Consider the following 19,930-nt stretch of genomic DNA (forward strand, 5'->3'; position numbering starts at 1 on the left):
TCTTCTATTTTTTGGTGTGAATAAAAATTCAAAATGGAATTTATTTGTAAAGACTCAAAACATAACTAATGAACAGAGGAAATGTTAGTTTAGTGCCAGGAATACCTACATTGTTTATTCCGGACCCTATTTTGAAATTGGAATATTTTGAACTTTAGTGTTAAATTGGCCAAATTACCAATTTCCGGTCACTTTATTTTGTAGTTGAAATGTTTGACTTGGCGATTTCTTGTGCTCAATCGATAGAATAGAAGTAATACTAGTGAAATAGCTAAGAATTTGGTCGACTGGAATAATGTAATTGGCCTAAAATGGGAGTCAAAGTCGGCAAAATCGCCGATTTGTAAATATCTCTGACACATCAAAATTCACGAGAGCATAATTTCGTCAATTTTCCATCAAATTTCGTACTTTTTGTTTTATTACCTTCACAAAAAGATTCTTACCATTTCATAAGAAAAAATAAAAATTTTTTTTTTTGAAAATTCTTGGACACTGGGGCACCACTTCAGATTTTGGCCTTGGACCCTGAAAGGGTTAATTAGACCTTAAACAGGCTCACACCGACCCCCCCCACCCCCAAGCTGGAAGGGGTCGCTTCGCTTACCCGTAACTCAAAGGGGCCCCGCCAATCTGAATAGCCTAGGACCCGGAGACCTCTTAATCCGGCCCAGGAGGTGTACTACCATCCTGCCAAGTGAGTGTAAAACGAAAGCCTGCAATTGTTTTACATGATGGTAAGATTGCTGGTGTCTTTTCTCTGTCTCATAAACATGCAAGATTTCAGGTATGTGTTGCTACTTCTACTTACACTCTGGTCACACTACACATACATATACAAGCCTATACATATATACACACCCCTCTGGGTTTTCTTCTATTTTCTTACTAGTTCTTGTTCTTGTTTATTTCTTCTTATCTCCATGGGGAAGTGGAACAGAATTCTTCCTCCGTAAGCCGTGCGTGTTGTAAGAGGCGACTAAAATGCCGGGAGCAAGGGGCTACTAACCCCTTCTCCTGTATATATTAGTATATGTAAAAGGAGAAACTTTTGTTTTTCCTTTTGGGCCACCCTGCCTTGGTGGGATACGGCCGGTGTGTTGAAAGAAAGAAAAAGAGAAACTTTCGCTTTTCTTTTTGGGCCACCCTGCCTTGGTAGGATGCAGCTGATTTGTTGAAAGAAGAAGAGAAAAAAATACTGTATTCTTAAATGTCTATTAAGATCTTGAATGCAGTTGGAAAATATGTTTGAGTCACCATCTCTGTCTGTGAAGATAGTGGCCACATCAAAAAAGCTTCAAGAAATCCCATTCTAAACAAATATTCTAAGATATTCAATGCTCTTTATGTCATCATTAGTCTCACCTTTAAATAATCTGTCTCTTAATATTTCTACAAAGCAGTTGTTCTTGTGTATATCCAATTAGTAAGTTTACCATCATGAGGGAATTGGCCACTAATGCATTCACTCAGGACACCATTATTGAAAACTTTTCAGTCTTTGGGTCTTGATCACTTAAAGTGATCCATTCAAGTGATCACTTGAAGTGATCAGATCGAAATGTGTTCAGTAAAGGTCTCATAAGCAAATGCATTAGTGTCCATTTCCCTCGAGTTGTCAGTAGTCATTTATATTCTGACTATAAGCTCACCATCACTAGTAAGTAAGTAAGGTTATTCAGGTATACACAAATACAGTTACATAGAATTATCATGCATAGCAGCATATGTGTAGAGAACCTAGGATAACCCAAAAAAGTCAGACAGAGTGACTTATTTCCATTGGGGTCCTTTTACCTTATTATTATAATATAAAGGTTGTAATATTTTCTTATTATTCTATAATGAAGATAACATCTTATTATCATACTAAAAAGACTATCTACTACACGAGGGTCATTAAGACTATCTACAATACGAGGGTCATTACTAGTTTCAACTATCAGCTGTTCATGAAACCATCCATATACGTACAGGTCTCCCTCTACATTCACGTTTTCAACTTTCGCGGGCTTCACACATTCGTGAATTACCAACCGCCAAATTCCCAGCCTCCAAATTCCCAGCCGCCAAATCATATTTAAGTTTCCCGCCACCTGCCAGTCCCTACTACCCTCCCTCTGACCCCCCCAACTGGCAGCCAGCCCTCCTACCAGTGTGGTGAGTGTTTTGTTTGTTCATTATTTGCTATTAAACTACAGTACAAATAATGTAAACCCATTCATGACTGCATATTGGAATGACTGTTCGGACAGGTATTGGACGGTGACATCATGTGTTGACTCTTGAACACAGCAAAGAATCAAACATTTCTGCTACTGCTAATAATAACAATAGTAGTAGTAATAATAATAATAATAATTATAATAATAAATATGATAGAATTGAAGAAAGAAATTGTACAAAAATACGAAGGAGTGGTTGACACATCGTCAGTGTGGCTTTGTTTATGCTGGAGTGAGCATTAGTCTCCATGCTCTTCCAAACATTTCACAATAATTCATTGTGTTTGGTGCTTGTAGATTGAGTGCCACTGGAGTGGTAGAGGCAGTGGTTGGGGAAGCGGTTGAGGCATTGGGTGAGGCAGTGAGTGAGGCAGCAGTTGAGGCAGCAGTTGAGGCAGTGGGTGAGGCAGTGGGTGAGGCAGTGGGTGAGGCAGTGGTCGAGGCAGTGGTATTTAATATCATACATGTTATTAATAATAATAATAATAATAATAATAATAATAATAATAATAATATATTAACCCTTTCAGGGTCCGTCCCGTAGATCAACGGCTTTACGTTGAGTGTCCAAACCGTAGATCTATGCCAAAATTCTAGCGCCGTCAAATTTAGCGCGAAAATGCTCATAGGCCTACATGTGAGAGAACGGGTCTGCGTGGTGGGTGTGCGCCATAAACAAAAAATCTAGGCGCCCGCATAGCATTGTGGGAACGCCGGCTCAGTTACCCTTGTTCACCATGCCTCGTCGCAAGTCAGCTCTCACTCCCCGGAAAATTGGGACTCTCCTCTTCCTATCTGATAGTTCTGACACTGATGGAAGTGGAAATGAAGACGAATTCTACGGCTTTGATCAGTTAGTGACCGAAAAGAATGACCAGGATATCGATAATAGTGCAGAAAACCCTGACGATCCTCAACCTTCTACCTCTGGTGTGGGCACTCGTGACTCACGGTCGGTTGTTCCTCATCGCAAGAGAAAACTAATATTTTCGCGTGGCCAGGCCTCTGACTTCAGTAATGATGATGATAGTGACGTGGACTGTGATTTTATTGCGCTCGACGATCAATCGAGTAGTGATAGTGAGGAATCATATTCACCAGTGAAGCGTCAGTATGTTCGCTGCCGCATGCGCTCGGGTAGTGTACCCTATGCTGTGCCCAGGGGACGGAGTACATCCCAGAGTACATCCCGGAGTACATCCCAGAGTACATCCCGTGGCCCAACACCAGTTTTAGGTAGTGATAGTGAGGATGATGTGGCTACACTTGGCATGGATAGACCACAGGCATCAGTGGATGGTGTTAGTGGTGATGGTAGTGGCACCGCCATGCGTGACTCACCAGGCCACGCTGGGACCCACGCTGCTGACTCGTCAGTTCAAGGACAAAGCGGAGCGCCAGCCACCAGCCCACCACAACCACAACCACCCGCACAACCAGCCTATGATGTCCAGTATCCACCAGCAAACCGTATGTGGGATTGGCAGCAAAATCCCAATTTTGTTCCCAAGCCTCACCACTTTGATGATTCTCAAAGTGGAATTCTACCTACTTGTCCCCTTGGAACCACGGCCAATGAACTGGAATTCTTTGAATTATTCTTTGACCAGCCATTGATGGAAATTATTGTCAGGGAAAGTAATAAGTATTTTGAGTACACCATGGCAAATACGATCTTATCACCACAGTCAAGACTACACAGGTGGAAAGAGACGACTGTTGCAGAAATGTATTTGCTTTTTGCAACAATAATGCTTATGCCTCACGTCTATAAGCATAATATAAAAGCATACTGGTCCACAGATCGGCTAATTTCTACCCCGGTCTTCAGTGAAATCATACCAGTGAACAGGTTTATCTTACTCTTACGTATGTTGCACTTCTCTGACAAAACCAGGCCTGACAGAAGTGACAGGTTATACAAGATTAGAAATGTTTTCATGTATCTCAAACAAAAGTTCAGCATATACTTTTATCCATTCAAGAATCTTGTAATTGACGAGTCTTTGATTTTGTTCAAAGGTAGACTGTCATTCAAGCAGTATATACCGAGCAAGAGGAAACGCTTTGGTATAAAACTGTTTGTACTCTGTGATTGTGACAGTGGCCTGGTGTTGGATATTGTTGTATACACGGGTAGTAAAACATTGAAAGATACCAAGATGTTATTGGGTATCTCAGGTGACGTAGTGAGAAACATGATGGCACCTTATCTTGGTAAGGGGCATACATTATATACCGATAACTGGTACACAAGCCCATTACTCAGTGATTTCATGCGAGTGAACAAGACAGATGTGTGTGGCACAGTGCGTTCTAATCGTAAACATATGCCCAGGCTCAACGCAGGTGCTCGTGGTGATGACGTGCAGGTGTTTACTGCCAATGACATCATGGCATTACGGTGGCATGACAAACGAGATGTCACATTGTTGACAACCATTCACCGTAATGAAATGCAAGACAGTGGCAAAGTTGATCGAGTGACTAATGAACGTATTCGAAACCAGTGACAGTGATTGATTATACACAAAACATGCGCTTGGTTGACAAATGTGACATGCAGATTGGTTTTGTTGACTGTGTTCGTAAGAGTTACAAGTGGTACATGAAACTTTTCTTCCATCTCATGGACATTTCAATGCTCAATGCATATAATATGTACCAAATAAAGACTGGCAACAGACCACCGTATGGTGAATTTTGTTTGTCTGTTGTCAGACAACTCATAATGAAGTACCAGGTAACAACACCTGCTATACAACACGGTCCTCGAATTCCTCAGGATATACCCAAGCGTTTGAGGAGGGAAGGTGATCATTTCATAATACAACTTCCTTCAACTCAGAAGAAATTTGCTCAGAAGAGATGCATCGTCTGTGCACAAACAAAAAGACGGCAACAAAGACGCAAAGACACTCGGTTTATGTGTGAGGAATGTAAGGTGCCTCTGTGCATGGTGCCTTGTTTCAAGGAGTTCCACAAGCTCCAGCAGTTCTAAAACCATGTCCAGTGATTGTAAATATGTAAATATATGATAGAACATTAGTATTATACAAGATTTGTGCATGTTTATTGTAATAAACAACAGTGGTAAACAATAATATGATAATAACTTTAGTGCGGTTATTGTGTTCAATACAGTGAGTTTATATATATACATTATATACAGTATTGGTCTCTCAGGCCCCAAATGTTAGTAGGAATAGAAAAAAATTGGAAAAGAAAAGAAAAAAACAACAAAAACCGCAAAATAATGTAATGCGCGTATGTGGAATTCGTTGATGTTGCCGCCACCACATCATTTTTGACAAACTTCTTGGCACTGTATCTCGGTAAGTACTGATCAGAATTTTTTTTTTGTCTTATTACCTTCACAAAAATATGCTCTTTAATTCTGTAAGAAAAAATAATTTTTTTTTTTTTTCAAAATTTCTTGGACACTGGAGCACCACTTCAGATTTTGGCCTTGGACCCTGAAGGGGTTAAATCAATTCTATCGTATTTATTATTATTATAATTTATTATTATTATTATTAGTAGTATTATTACTACTACTACTATTGTTATTATTAGCAGTAGCAGAAATGTTTGATTCTTTGCTGTGTTCAAGAGTCAACACATGATGTCACCGTCCAATACCTGTCCGAATAGTTATTCCAATATGCAGTCATGAATGGGTTTACATTATTTATACTGTAGTTTAATAGTAAATAATGAACAAACAAAACACTCACCACACTGGTAGGAGGGCTGGCTGCCAGTTGGGGGGGGTCGGAGGGAGGGTAGTAGGGACTCGCAGTGGTCGAGGAAGTGGAGGCAGTGGTGAAGGCAGTGGTATTTAATAACATACCTGTTATTAAACCATAACATGTATGTATTTAGTACAATTTACGATGTTTTCATGTATTTTATGATTGTTCATGGTTCAATAAGTTAAGGAAGAAGTATTGTATTATATTTCCCTACAATATATTCGGGCACCAAACATTCGTGATTTTTCAACATTCGCGAGGCTCTTGATCCCCTAACCCTCGCGAATGTTGAGGGAGACCTGTATAATAGTTTTTCATATAGTACTGTAAAAGTTATAATGTACTTATTCACTTATACAGCCAATGATCTGAAACCCACTTAAGTCACTAAAAGAATGATGTACTTTATATGAAGTTCAGAGATGAACATTATATATTGAATATGGAAGAATAAAATAAAGTTGTGAGGCAGCAAAGTGTTTTGAAGCAGTGATGTAAGCTGTAGGAAATTATTACATTAATCAATAAGTACAGTAGTTATTGTTTTCTTAAATGCACAGGATTCCAAGTTTGACATTGCCCAGGTGATTGACTATTTCCGTCGGAAAACAGATGGGGATTTAGCCATATACTATGATATGGAAGAGTCAGAGCCCATTTCATCAAGAGGTATTGTTGAAGTTTGCCATCAGACAAATAAGTATGTAGTAAGTCTATTACAGTAGATTTCTTTACATTTGAATTATATTCTTTGTGATTTGTTTTATTTGTCTTAATGTTTTTCTCTCTCTCTGGGTCTTTATAAACATTTGCTAATGATACTTTTATTTTCATATATACTCTTTTGTCTTTTATGTGAAATATTTATGGTAGTATTTTACAGCTGAGCTCTACTGTAAACAGTATCTTTATTCTTAGTTTTTATTACAAAATGCAATAGCAGTTATGGAAAATCTTAATTAATCTTTATTTTTTGATAAAAATATTGAATAGGCAATAGGCAATGGGGTCGAAGAGGTATGGGGTAGGTTTAAAAATGTAGTGTTAGAGTGTTCAGCAGAAGTTTGTGGTTACAGGAAAGTGGGTGCAGGAGGGAAGAGGAGCGATTGGTGGAATGATGATGTAAAGAGAGTAGTAAGGGAGAAAAAGTTAGCATATGAGAAGTTTTTACAAAGTAGAAGTGATGCAAGGAGGGAAGAGTATATGGAGAAAAAGAGAGAAGTTAAGAGAGTGGTGAAGCAATGTAAAAAGAGAGCAAATGAGAGAGTGGGTGAGATGTTATCAACAAATTTTGTTGAAAATAAGAAAAAGTTTTGGAGTGAGATTAACAAGTTAAGAAAGCCTAGAGAACAAATGGATTTGTCAGTTAAAAATAGGAGAGGAGAGTTATTAAATGGAGAGGTAGAGGTATTGGGAAGATGGAAGGAATATTTTGAGGAATTGTTAAATGTTGATGAAGATAGGGAAGCTGTGATTTCGTGTATAGGGCAAGGAGGAATAACATCTTGTAGGAGTGAGGAAGAGCCAGTTGTGAGTGTGGGGGAAGTTCGTGAGGCAGTAGGTAAAATGAAAGGGGGTAAGGCAGCCGGGATTGATGGGATAAAGATAGAAATGTTAAAAGCAGGTGGGGATATAGTTTTGGAGTGGTTGGTGCAATTATTTAATAAATGTATGGAAGAGGGTAAGGTACCTAGGGATTGGCAGAGAGCATGCATAGTTCCTTTGTATAAAGGCAAAGGGGATAAAAGAGAGTGCAAAAATTATAGGGGGATAAGTCTGTTGAGTGTACCTGGTAAAGTGTATGGTAGAGTTATAATTGAAAGAATTAAGAGTAAGACGGAGAATAGGATAGCAGATGAACAAGGAGGCTTTAGGAAAGGTAGGGGGTGTGTGGACCAGGTGTTTACAGTGAAACATATAAGTGAACAGTATTTAGATAAGGCTAAAGAGGTCTTTGTGGCATTTATGGATTTGGAAAAGGCGTATGACAGGGTGGATAGGGGGGCAATGTGGCAGATGTTGCAAGTGTATGGTGTAGGAGGTAGGTTACTGAAAGCAGTGAAGAGTTTTTACGAGGATAGTGAGGCTCAAGTTAGAGTATGTAGGAAAGAGGGAAATTTTTTCCCAGTAAAAGTAGGCCTTAGACAAGGATGTGTGATGTCACCGTGGTTGTTTAATATATTTATAGATGGGGTTGTAAGAGAAGTAAATGCGAGGGTCTTGGCAAGAGGCGTGGAGTTAAAAGATAAAGAATCACACACAAAGTGGGAGTTGTCACAGCTGCTCTTTGCCGATGACACTGTGCTCTTGGGAGATTCTGAAGAGAAGTTGCAGAGATTGGTGGATGAATTTGGTAGGGTGTGCAAAAGAAGAAAATTAAAGGTGAATACAGGAAGGAGTAAGGTTATGAGGATAACAAAAAGATTAGGTGATGAAAGATTGAATATCAGATTGGAGGGAGAGAGTATGGAGGAGGTGAACGTATTCAGATATTTGGGAGTGGACGTGTCAGCGGATGGGTCTATGAAAGATGAGGTGAATCATAGAATTGATGAGGGAAAAAGAGTGAGTGGTGCACTTAGGAGTCTGTGGAGACAAAGAACTTTGTCCTTGGAGGCAAAGAGGGGAATGTATGAGAGTATAGTTTTACCAACGCTCTTATATGGGTGTGAAGCGTGGGTGATGAATGTTGCAGCGAGGAGAAGGCTGGAGGCAGTGGAGATGTCATGTCTGAGGGCAATGTGTGGTGTGAATATAATGCAGAGAATTCGTAGTTTGGAAGTTAGGAGGAGGTGCGGGATTACCAAAACTGTTGTCCAGAGGGCTGAGGAAGGGTTGTTGAGGTGGTTCGGACATGTAGAGAGAATGGAGCGAAACAGAATGACTTCAAGAGTGTATCAGTCTGTAGTGGAAGGAAGGCGGGGTAGGGGTCGGCCTAGGAAGGGTTGGAGGGAGGGGGTAAAGGAGGTTTTGTGTGCGAGGGGCTTGGACTTCCAGCAGGCATGCGTGAGCGTGTTTGATAGGAGTGAATGGAGACAAATGGTTTTTAATACTTGACGTGCTGTTGGAGTGTGAGCAAAGTAACATTTATGAAGGGATTCAGGGAAACCGGCAGGCCGGACTTGAGTCCTGGAGATGGGAAGTACAGTGCCTGCACTCTGAAGGAGGGGTGTTAATGTTGCAGTTTAAAAACTGTAGTGTAAAGCACCCTTCTGGCAAGACAGTGATGGAGTGAATGATGGTGAAAGTTTTTCTTTTTCGGGCCACCCTGCCTTGGTGGGAATCGGCCGGTGTGATAATAAATAATAATAATAAATATTCGGGCACCAAACATTCGTGATTTTTCAACATTCGCGAGGCTCTTGATCCCCTAACCCTCGCGAATGTTGAGGGAGACCTGTATAATAGTTTTTCATATAGTACTGTAAAAGTTATAATGTACTTATTCACTTATACAGCCAATGATCTGAAACCCACTTAAGTCACTAAAAGAATGATGTACTTTATATGAAGTTCAGAGATGAACATTATATATTGAATATGGAAGAATAAAATAAAGTTGTGAGGCAGCAAAGTGTTTTGAAGCAGTGATGTAAGCTGTAGGAAATTATTACATTAATCAATAAGTACAGTAGTTATTGTTTTCTTAAATGCACAGGATTCCAAGTTTGACATTGCCCAGGTGATTGACTATTTCCGTCGGAAAACAGATGGGGATTTAGCCATATACTATGATATGGAAGAGTCAGAGCCCATTTCATCAAGAGGTATTGTTGAAGTTTGCCATCAGACAAATAAGTATGTAGTAAGTCTATTACAGTAGATTTCTTTACATTTGAATTATATTCTTTGTGATTTGTTTTATTTGTCTTAATGTTTTTCTCTCTCTCTGGGTCTTTATAAACATTTGCTAATGATACTTTTATTTTCATATATACTCTTTTGTCTTTTATGTGAAATATTTATGGTAGTATTTTACAGCTGAGCTCTACTGTAAACAGTATCTTTATTCTTAGTTTTTATTACAAAATGCAATAGCAGTTATGGAAAATCTTAATTAATCTTTATTTTTAGATAAAAATATTGAATAAAAATTATGATAGCCAATAATGCTTAACTGGTATAATTAAAATTTTGAGACAGGCTAAAGCAACTGAAAACTCATTTAAAATGTAATTTATGTTTGTTTCTAGGATCTTGAAGTTCTTAGAGAAGCCTTTACCAAATGTAACTGGCTCTCGAAATGCCAGTGTAGTCTTTTACACTTTCCGGAGTGAGACAGTGGCATTGGTTCCAGTGTATTTGGGTGAACATCTGAAGACTACACAGCGTACATTTGGCGCATTTATGGAATGGATTATAAATGTGAAAAAGGTTCTGTTTATTTCTCTATTTCTAATAATTGTTTTTATAAATAAGAGGTCTTGACACTTTAAGCCTGTATAGTATTTCATGTATTCAAAAATTGATGAAGAAGGTTGAAAAATCTGACTGGATTTATAATGATACTAATCTCTGCTAGCCTCTTGTTGAGTGTAGGTGGAAACGCTAACCTAGATCATATGCAAGTGAGATTTATACTCTGTCACTCATCTTTCTTGCAATAAGAATAATTTTAAGACATTCCTATGGAAACTGCAGCATTAAGGCAAGATTTTTGGAATGACCCTGAATCAGGCTTAGCTTTAACAATGAAGGACTGTTAATCTTAGAACCTTAAAATGAACTAATCTGTATGGAAAGACAAGCACACTTATTGTAGAATAAGTCCTTATTAGACAGTGTTTTACTCAAATGAGTGAACTATGTAATAAAGGCTTGCTCTATGATAATTGTCTTTGTTTTACCATACTTTTCAGCATTTCACCTTGTAAGCACTAATTATTATAAACTAACACCTACACTGGTAGGTGTTAGTTTATGGGATGAAGCTGCCCACAGGTTTCCAACTTATTGGACAAGTAGGACTGAAGGATTATGAGTCTTGGGTGTCTTACTTTGCTAACCAAGAAGAAAATGAATGTAGAGATCCTATTACTATGAGAGCATATGCTAGGTAAGTACCCATATTAATTTTCATTGTTTAAGTTCAGTATTGAAATTTTATAGTTTAGCAAAATATGATGATTAATTTTTTTTTAATTGTAGCATGGTCTATTTAAATTATTTTCGTTTAACAATCAACCATTCAAGAGAGTGTGCATTCTTGGATCTCAGTCTGTTCCATGTGTATATCTGAATCTACATAAAAGCACTATGCAAATAAAGAGCCCAAAATCATGAATGGCAGAGGGTAGAAGGTCAAAATAATGCCATATGGATTTCATGATGGATGAATCTAGAGCATTGGGCATCTTGTGATTTACAATAATAATAATAATAATAATAATAATAATAATAATAATATCTTTATTTCTACAAGTACATGTACAAGGTATATAGGCCAAGCTGACATGAATGACATACTACTATATGGGAGCCACTTGTTTTGTAGAGCATTTTGGGCAAATTAGGTTAGTTTTGTCCCGGGATGCAACCCACTCCAGTGAACAAATACCCAGGTACCCATTTTTACTGATGAGTGAATATGGACAGCTGGTGTAAAGAAACACTTCCATGTTTCCACGCTTGTCAGGAATCGAACCCGGACCCTCAGCTTGTGAAGTGAGAGGTTTGCCACTAGGCCACAAGGAAAATATCAGTGTCAGCCACTGTAACAAAGGATACAAAAAGGTGTACACTAAAATTATTTTGTATATACAGTGTACTGTGCTGTATGTACTGATATTTACAATATTGAATTCTGTTTCTCTGCAGGGTTGGTTTGATGGGAAATCCTTCTGATGGTTTCAATGGCAAGACAGTGTCTCTTTCCATAGCCAATTTTTGGGCTGAAGTCACCATTACTGAGAGCTCAAACCTTCGCCTCATTCCTCATCCTGTTAATGATCCCACCGAATTTGGATCCATGTCTGACCTGTATGGCATTAGTGATAAAGAAGGTTACCTAGGAGGACTGCGTTTACTTCAGGCCACCTGCAAAAAATTCTATTATTATTGTGTGCAAAGAGGGTAAGTGAAGTTGATGTAATTATATTTCTTTAAGAGGAATTCATTGAACTTGAATTGAGTAATAATTACTGACATATTAATCTTAATTACCAGGATTTAGGACTCGTGTTAAATTTGACCTTGTCCCCAAACTGTTCACAAAGTTCTGTTCTTTGGCAGCCTTTGGCAGAGCTCAGTACATGATAAGAAAACTGTAATCAGTATTATACAGTCGTATAAAGGACGATTCATATAAATGTCCCTGTTTAAGTGTGTAAAAGATAAAGGCAGAAATATAACTTATCGAGCTCATTAACCCTTGCCATTTGAAAAGCAGTTGTTCAAATTGCAACTGACTCTGCATCTGTTGGTGGGGATTTCATCTCTTATTTCCATAGACTGTCTTGTGATATAAAGTTACCAATTTCAAATTGTGGTAGGTTATCAGTGACCACGTTCTCACTCTTTATGATCTTGTTCCTCATGGTGTAACCTTTCAAGACTTTCTTATCTTGTGTTTGAAGGGATATACTAGGTTTAGTCATCATAGCTTGTTCCTTTTTTTTACAATATTTGTGTTTTTTTTTTAACAAGTTGGCCATCTCCCACCGAGGCAGGGTGACCCAAAAGGAAAGAAAATCCCCAAAAAGAAAATACTTTCCTCATCATTCAGCACTTTCATCTCACTTATACATAATCACTGTTTTTGTAGAGGTGCCCAGAACACAACAGTTTAGAAGCATATGCATATAAAGATACACAACATATCCCTCCAAACTGCCAATATCTCAAACCCTTCCTTTAAAGTGCAGGCATCGTACTTCCCATTTCCAGTACTCAAGTCCCGCTATATAAACATAACTGGTTTCCCTGAATCCCCTCACTAAATATTACCCTGTTCACACTCCAACAGCTCGTCAGGTCCCAAATACCATTCGTCTCCATTCACTCCTATCTAACATACTCACACATGCTTGCTGGAAGTCCAAGCCCTTCATTCACAAAACCTCCTTTACCCCCCTTCCCCCCAGCCTTCCTTCCCCTACAGATTTATACGCTCTCCATGTCATTCTACTTTGATCCATTCTCTCTAAATGACCAAACTACCTCAACAGCCCCTCTTCAGCCCTCTGACTTATACTTCTATTAACTCCACACCTTCTCCTAATTTCCACACTGAATTCTCTGCACAATATTTACACCACACATTGCCCTTAGACAGGACATCTCAACCACCTCCAACTGCCTCCTCACTGCAGCATTTACAATCCAAGCTTCACACCCATATAAGAGTGTTGGTACCACTATACTTTCATACATTCCCTTCTTTGCCTCCATAGGTAATGTCTTTTGTCTCCACATATACCTCAATGCACCACTCACCTTTTTTCCTTCGTCAATTCTGTGGTTAACCTCGTCCTTCATATATCCATCCGCTGACACGTCAACTCTCAAATATCTGAAAACATTCACTTCTTCCATACTCCTCCTCTCCAATTTTTCTTTATCTAAATCATTTGATACCCTCATCACCTTACTCTTTTCTATGTTCGCTTTCAACTTTCTACCTTTACACACTCTTCCAAACTCATCCACTAACCTTTGCAACTTTTCTTTGGAATCTCCCATAAGCACAGTATCATCAGCAAAAAGTAACTGTGTCAATTCCCATTTTATAATTGATTCCCAATAATTTAATCCCACACCTCTCCCGAACACTTCTTTTACAACACCCTAACCTGAGCCTCACTATCCTCATAAAAACTCGACAGCATTTAGTAACTTACTACCTATTCCATGTACTTCAACATCTGCCACATTGCTCCCCTATCCACTCTATCATATGCCTTTTCTAAATCCATAAATGCAATGAAAACTTCCCTACCTTGATCTAAATACTGTTCACATGTATGCCTCAATGTAAACACTTGATCTACACATCTCCTACCCACTCTAAAACCTCCTTGCTCATCTGCAATCCTACATTCTATCTTGCCTCTAATTCTTTCAATAATAGCCCTACCATACAGTTTTCCTGGTATACTCAGTAAACTTATTCCTCTATAATTTTTACAAACTCTCTTATCCCTTCCCTTTATATAAAGGAATTATACAAACTCTCTGCCAATACCTAGGTGCCTTCCCCTCTTTCATACATTTATTAAGCAAAAACAGCAACCACTCCAACACTATATCCTCCCCTGCTTTTAGCATTTCTGTCATGATCCCGTCAGTTCCAGCTGCTTTACCCCTTTTTATTCTACGTAATGCCTCGCGCACCTCCTCCACACTCACATCTTGCTCTTCTTCACTCCTAAAAGATGGTATACCTTCCTGGCCAGTGCATGAAATTACCGCCTCACTTTCTTCGTTGACATTTAAAAGTTCCTGAAAATATTCCCGCCATCTACCAAATACCTCCATCTCCCCATCTACTAAGTCCCCTACTATGTTTTTAACTGACAAATCCATTCGTTCCCTGGGCTTTCTTAACTTGTTTATCTCACTCCAAATTTTTTTTCTTATTTTCATAAAAATTTCTTGACAGTGCATCTCCCACTCTATCATCTGCTCTCCTTTTACACTTTCACCACTCTCTTTACCTTTCTTTTACTCTCCATATACTCTGCTCTTCTTATAACACTTCTGCTTTGTAAAAACCTCTCATAAGCTACCTTTTTCTCTTTTATCACACCTTTTACTTCATTCCACCAATCACTCCTCTTTCCTCCTGAACCCACCCTCCTAAAGACACAAACTTCTGCCCCACATTCTAATACTGCATTTTTAAAACTATTCCAACCCTCTTCAACCCCCCCCCCCCACACTACTCATACTTGCACTAGCCCACCTTTCTGCCAATAGTTGCTTATATCTCACCCGAACTTCTTCCTCCCTTGATTTATACACTTTAACCTTTCTCTTACTTGTTGCCATTTTCCTTTTGTCCCATCTGCCTCTTACTCTAACTCTAGCTACAACTAAATAATGATCTGATATATCAGTTGCCCCTCTATAAACATGTACATCCTGAAGCCTACCCATCAACCTTTTTTTTTTATTTTTTTTTTTATTATCACACTGGCCGATTCCCACCAAGGCAGGGTGGCCCGAAAAAGAAAAACTTTCACCATCATTCACTCCATCACTGTCTTGCCAGAAGGGTGCTTTACACTACAGTTTTTAAACTGCAACATTAACACCCCTCCTTCAGAGTGCAGGCACTGTACTTCCCATCTCCAGGACTCAAGTCCGGCCTGCCGGTTTCCCTGAACCCCTTCATAAATGTTACTTTGCTCACACTCCAACAGCACGTCAAGTATTAAAAACCATTTGTCTCCATTCACTCCTATCAAACACGCTCATGCATACCTGCTGGAAGTCCAAGCCCCTCGCACACAAAATCTCCTTTACCCCCTCTCTCCAACCTTTCCTAGGCCGACCCCTACCCCGCCTTCCTTCCACTACAGACTGATACACTCTTGAAGTCATTCTGTTTCGCTCCATTCTCTCTACATGTCCGAACCACCTCAACAACCCTTCCTCAGCCCTCTGGACAACAGTTTTGGTAATCCCGCACCTCCTCCTAACTTCCAAACTACGAATTCTCTGCATTATATTCACACCACACATTGCCCTCAGACATGACATCTCCACTGCCTCCAGCCTTCTCCTCGCTGCAACATTCATCACCCATGCTTCACACCCATATAAGAGCGTTGGTAAAACTATACTCTCATACATTCCCTTCTTTGCCTCCAAGGACAAAGTTCTTTGTCTCCACAGACTCCTAAGTGCACCACTCACTCTTTTTCCCTCATCAATTCTATGATTCACCTCATCTTTCATAGACCCATCTGCTGACACGTCCACTCCCAAATATCTGAATACATTCACCTCCTCCATACTCTCTCCCTCCAATCTGATATTCAATCTTTCATCACCTAATCTTTTTGTTATCCTCATAACCTTACTCTTTCCTGTATTCACCTTTAATTTTCTTCTTTTGCCCACCCTACCAAATTCATCCACCAATCTCTGCAACTTCTCTTCAGAATCTCCCAAGAGCACAGTGTCATCAGCCTTTTATCCACCAATATATAATCTAATAAACTACTTTTATTATGTGCTGTATTATACCTAGTATGTATATTTATTTATCCTCTTTTTTATAAAATATGTATTACTTATTACCAAACCTCTTTCTACACATAGCTCAATTAAAGGCTCCCCATTTTCATTTACCCCTGGCACCCCAGATTTACCTACTACTCCCTCTATAACATTTTTACTCACTTTAGCATTGAAATCCCCAACCACAAGTACTCTCACACTTGGTTCAAAACTCCCCACACACTCACCCAATAATTCCCAAAACCTCTCTCTCTCTCTCCTCTACACTTCTCTCTTCTCCAGGTGCATATATGCTTACTATAACCCACTTTTCACATCCAACCTTTATTTTACTCCACATAATCCTTGAATTAATACATTTATACTTTCTCTTTTCCTGCCATAGCTTATCCTTCAACATGATTGCTACTCCTACTTTAGCTCTAACTCTATTTGAAACCCCTGACCTAATCCCATTTACTTCTCTCCACTGAAACTCTCCTACCCCCTTCAGCTTTGTTTCACTTAAAGCCAGGACATCCAGCTTCTTCTCATTCATAGCATCCACAATCATCTCTTTCTTATCATTTGCACAACATCCATGCACATTCAGACATCCCATTTTGACAATTTTCTTCTTCTTCTTTTTAGTAATCTGTACAGGAAAAGGGGTTATTAGCCCATTCTTCCCGGCATTTTAGTTGACTTTTACAACACGCATGGCTTACGGAGGAAAGATTCTTATTCCACTTCCCCATGGATATAAAAGGAAAAGTAATAAGAACAAGAACTATTAAGATAAAATCAAAGAAAACTCAGATGAGTGTGTATAAATAAACGTGTACATGTATGTGTAGTGTGACCTAAGTGTAAGTAGAAGTAGCAAGACATACCTATAATCTTGCATATTTATGAGACAAACAAAATCACCAGCAATCCTACGATCATGTAAAACAATTACATGCTCTCATTTTACACTCACTTGGCAGGACGGTAGTACCTCCCTTGGTGGTTGCTGTCTACCAACCTACTGCCTACATATATATATCATATCTACTTTTTTTTTTTTTTTTTTTTTTTACACAGGGTTTGACAAGGTTAAGGATCCCTAGCTTTATTGACAAGCTATTTACAGGTTAAGGATTCCTAACTTTATTGGCAAGCTAAGAGCTGTTACCTACATCAGCTCATTTGAAAGCATTTTTATTGTTATGAGACATACAAGTAGGGAACAGGATGAAGTTGGAGCCATCTGTGGGCCAGCATTTTCATTTGATCAACTGACTTTATCTCGTTGACATCATTATGCTGTACGAATGTGTTCCATACTCGAGTCATCCTGGGTATGTATGATCTCAGATGGAGTGATGTTCTGGAGAAGGGTACAGCCAGAGTGAAGTTGCTGCTTTCTGCCCGTCTTATGGCATAAAAGCTTGTTTCACGCTGTCCTCGAAGTGGATCCAAGTGTGGTATTTTGACAATATTGGCCTTATACATAACAGTAAGGCCACCCACATCCCTCCTATGTTGAAGGCTCTGCTGAAATGACAGATCTATCCAGGATGGGTCCAGGTGAGAGATGAGACGTCTTGCTCTGTTCTCTACTCTGTCAAGCAGTCGCAGATGAGAGGGGGGGCAGGCAACCCAAGAAAGTGGAGCATACTCAAGGTGTGAGCGTACTTGTGCCTCGTACAGGATCTTGCAACCCCTACTGTCAAGCAGATGCGAGATACGGCGAAGTGCTGTAAGCTTCCTGGCTGCCTTGTTTGCAAGATTTACAACATGGTTCTTCATGGTTAGTTTGGAGTCAAATTTCACCCCAAGGATATCAACTTCTTCTCCAGGTGCCAACACCCTCCCATACTTCAGTGCACAAGCCAGTTTTGAGAGAGTACCATAATTTTTTTTATGTTGCTCACAGTGCTGCTACAGGATATTTTTTTTCACTCCATCTTGATTGAAGAGTTTACTTTTATTAAGAACATAAGAACATAAGAATGTAGGAACACTGCAGAAGGCCTACTGGCCCATACGAGGCAGGTCCTTATCAAAACGACATCTACCTAAAGCTACCCAAGAAATAACTCCTGTACCCCATGACACCAATCAAACCCAGCCCCTCCCACTCATATATTTGTCCAGTCTCTTCTTAAAGCTACCCAAGGTCCTAGCCTCTATCACCCCACTGGGAAGACTGTTCCACGCATCTACAACTCTGTTAGAAAACCAGTACTTACCTATGTCCTTTCTAAATCTAAATTTATCCAACTTAAATCCATTATTCCTGGTTCTTACCTGGTTCGACACCCTCAGTACTTTATTAATGTCTCCCTTGTTTATGCCCGTCATCCACTTATACACTTCAATGATATCTCCCCTCATTCTACGCCTCTCCAGAGAGTGGAGATTTAAGGCTTTAAGTCTATCTTCATACGGGAGGTTCCTTACACAGTAAATCATTTTAGTCATTCTTCTCTGTATGTTCTCTAATGAGTCTATGTCCATCCTGTAGTAAGGGGACCAAAACTGAGCAGCATAATCTAAATGAGGCCTCACTAGTGATGTATAGAGCTGTAAAATAACTTTTGGACTTCTGTTACTTATACTTCTTGAGATAAATCCAAGTAATCTGTTGGCCTTGTTGCGCACACTAAGGCACTGCTGTCTTGGCTTTAGATTTCTGCTTACCATGACTCCCAAGTCTTTTTCACATTCTGTATGACCAAGCTCTACTTCACCTAGATTATAGCTTCGAGGGTTATTTTCATTACCAAGGGCAAGTACCTTACACTTATCCACATTAAACTTCATCTGCCATTTTTCAGACCAAGACATTAATTTGTTCAAATCGTCCTGGAGTTCATTGATATCCTCCTCAGAGTGAATTATACGGCCTATCTTTGTATCATCAGCAAACTTACTCATGTCACTAGTAATCCCTTCATCAAGGTCATTAGTGTAAATTGTGAACAGGAGAGGGCCTAAAACTGATCCTTGTGGAATGCCACTAGTGACTAATCCCCATTCAGATTTCACTCCATTAATTGTAACTCTCTGGTTTCTATTGGTAAGCCATGCCTCAATCCATGCTAGAACTTTACCTCCTATACCATGAGCTGCCACTTTTCTTAAGAGTCTCTTGTGAGGTACTCTGTCGAAGGCTTTACTAAAATCCAAATAAACAATATCATATTCCTTATCACTGTCAACTGCCTCAAATGTTCTATTGAAGAACGTCAGCAAGTTTGTCAGGCAGGAACGACCTCTCGTGAATCCATGCTGAGATTCATTTATCAAGTTATGCTCTTCAAGGTGACTTCTGATAATGTCAGCTATAATTGATTCTAATAACTTGCCCACTATAGATGTCAGGCTTATTGGACGGTAATTTGAAGGAGTGGACTTATCCCCTGATTTGAATATAGGAACCACATTAGCCAAATTCCACAACTCTGGCACAACACTGGTAAGGATGGACGCATTGAATACACTCGTTAATGGCTGACTAAGCTCCATCTTGCATTCCTTAAGTACCCTTGAAAACAACTCATCGGGTCCCGGGGACTTATTTTGTTTCAGTTTGTCTATCTGTTTAATAACCATGTCCCTTGTGACAGTAATATTAGTTAACTTAAATTCATCAGGAACTAAATAATTGTTAATTACTGGAATCTCATTTACATCTTCCTGTGTAAAAACTGACAAAAAATAGTCATTAAATAAGGAACACATTTCCAGTTCATTATCCGTCAGCTGTCCATTCCCAGTTTTCAGAGGTCCTACTTT

General features: G+C 39.2%; 1 protein-coding gene across 1 annotated transcript in view; it reads left to right on the plus strand.

Moving 5' to 3' along the window:
- LOC128696427 (uncharacterized) overlaps nucleotides 1-19,930 on the plus strand; it is a 51,809-nt gene that overhangs the window by 20,701 nt on the left and 11,178 nt on the right. The window contains exons 5-8 of the mRNA XM_070092412.1: nucleotides 6,541-6,680; nucleotides 10,174-10,354; nucleotides 10,891-11,036; nucleotides 11,798-12,052. Of these exons, the coding sequence (XP_069948513.1) occupies nucleotides 6,541-6,680; nucleotides 10,174-10,354; nucleotides 10,891-11,036; nucleotides 11,798-12,052 (722 nt within the window). The remainder of the gene's footprint in view (nucleotides 1-6,540; nucleotides 6,681-10,173; nucleotides 10,355-10,890; nucleotides 11,037-11,797; nucleotides 12,053-19,930) is intronic.

This window comes from Cherax quadricarinatus, chromosome 39 (assembly GCF_038502225.1).
Source record: "Cherax quadricarinatus isolate ZL_2023a chromosome 39, ASM3850222v1, whole genome shotgun sequence".
Classification (NCBI taxonomy): domain Eukaryota; kingdom Metazoa; phylum Arthropoda; class Malacostraca; order Decapoda; family Parastacidae; genus Cherax; species Cherax quadricarinatus.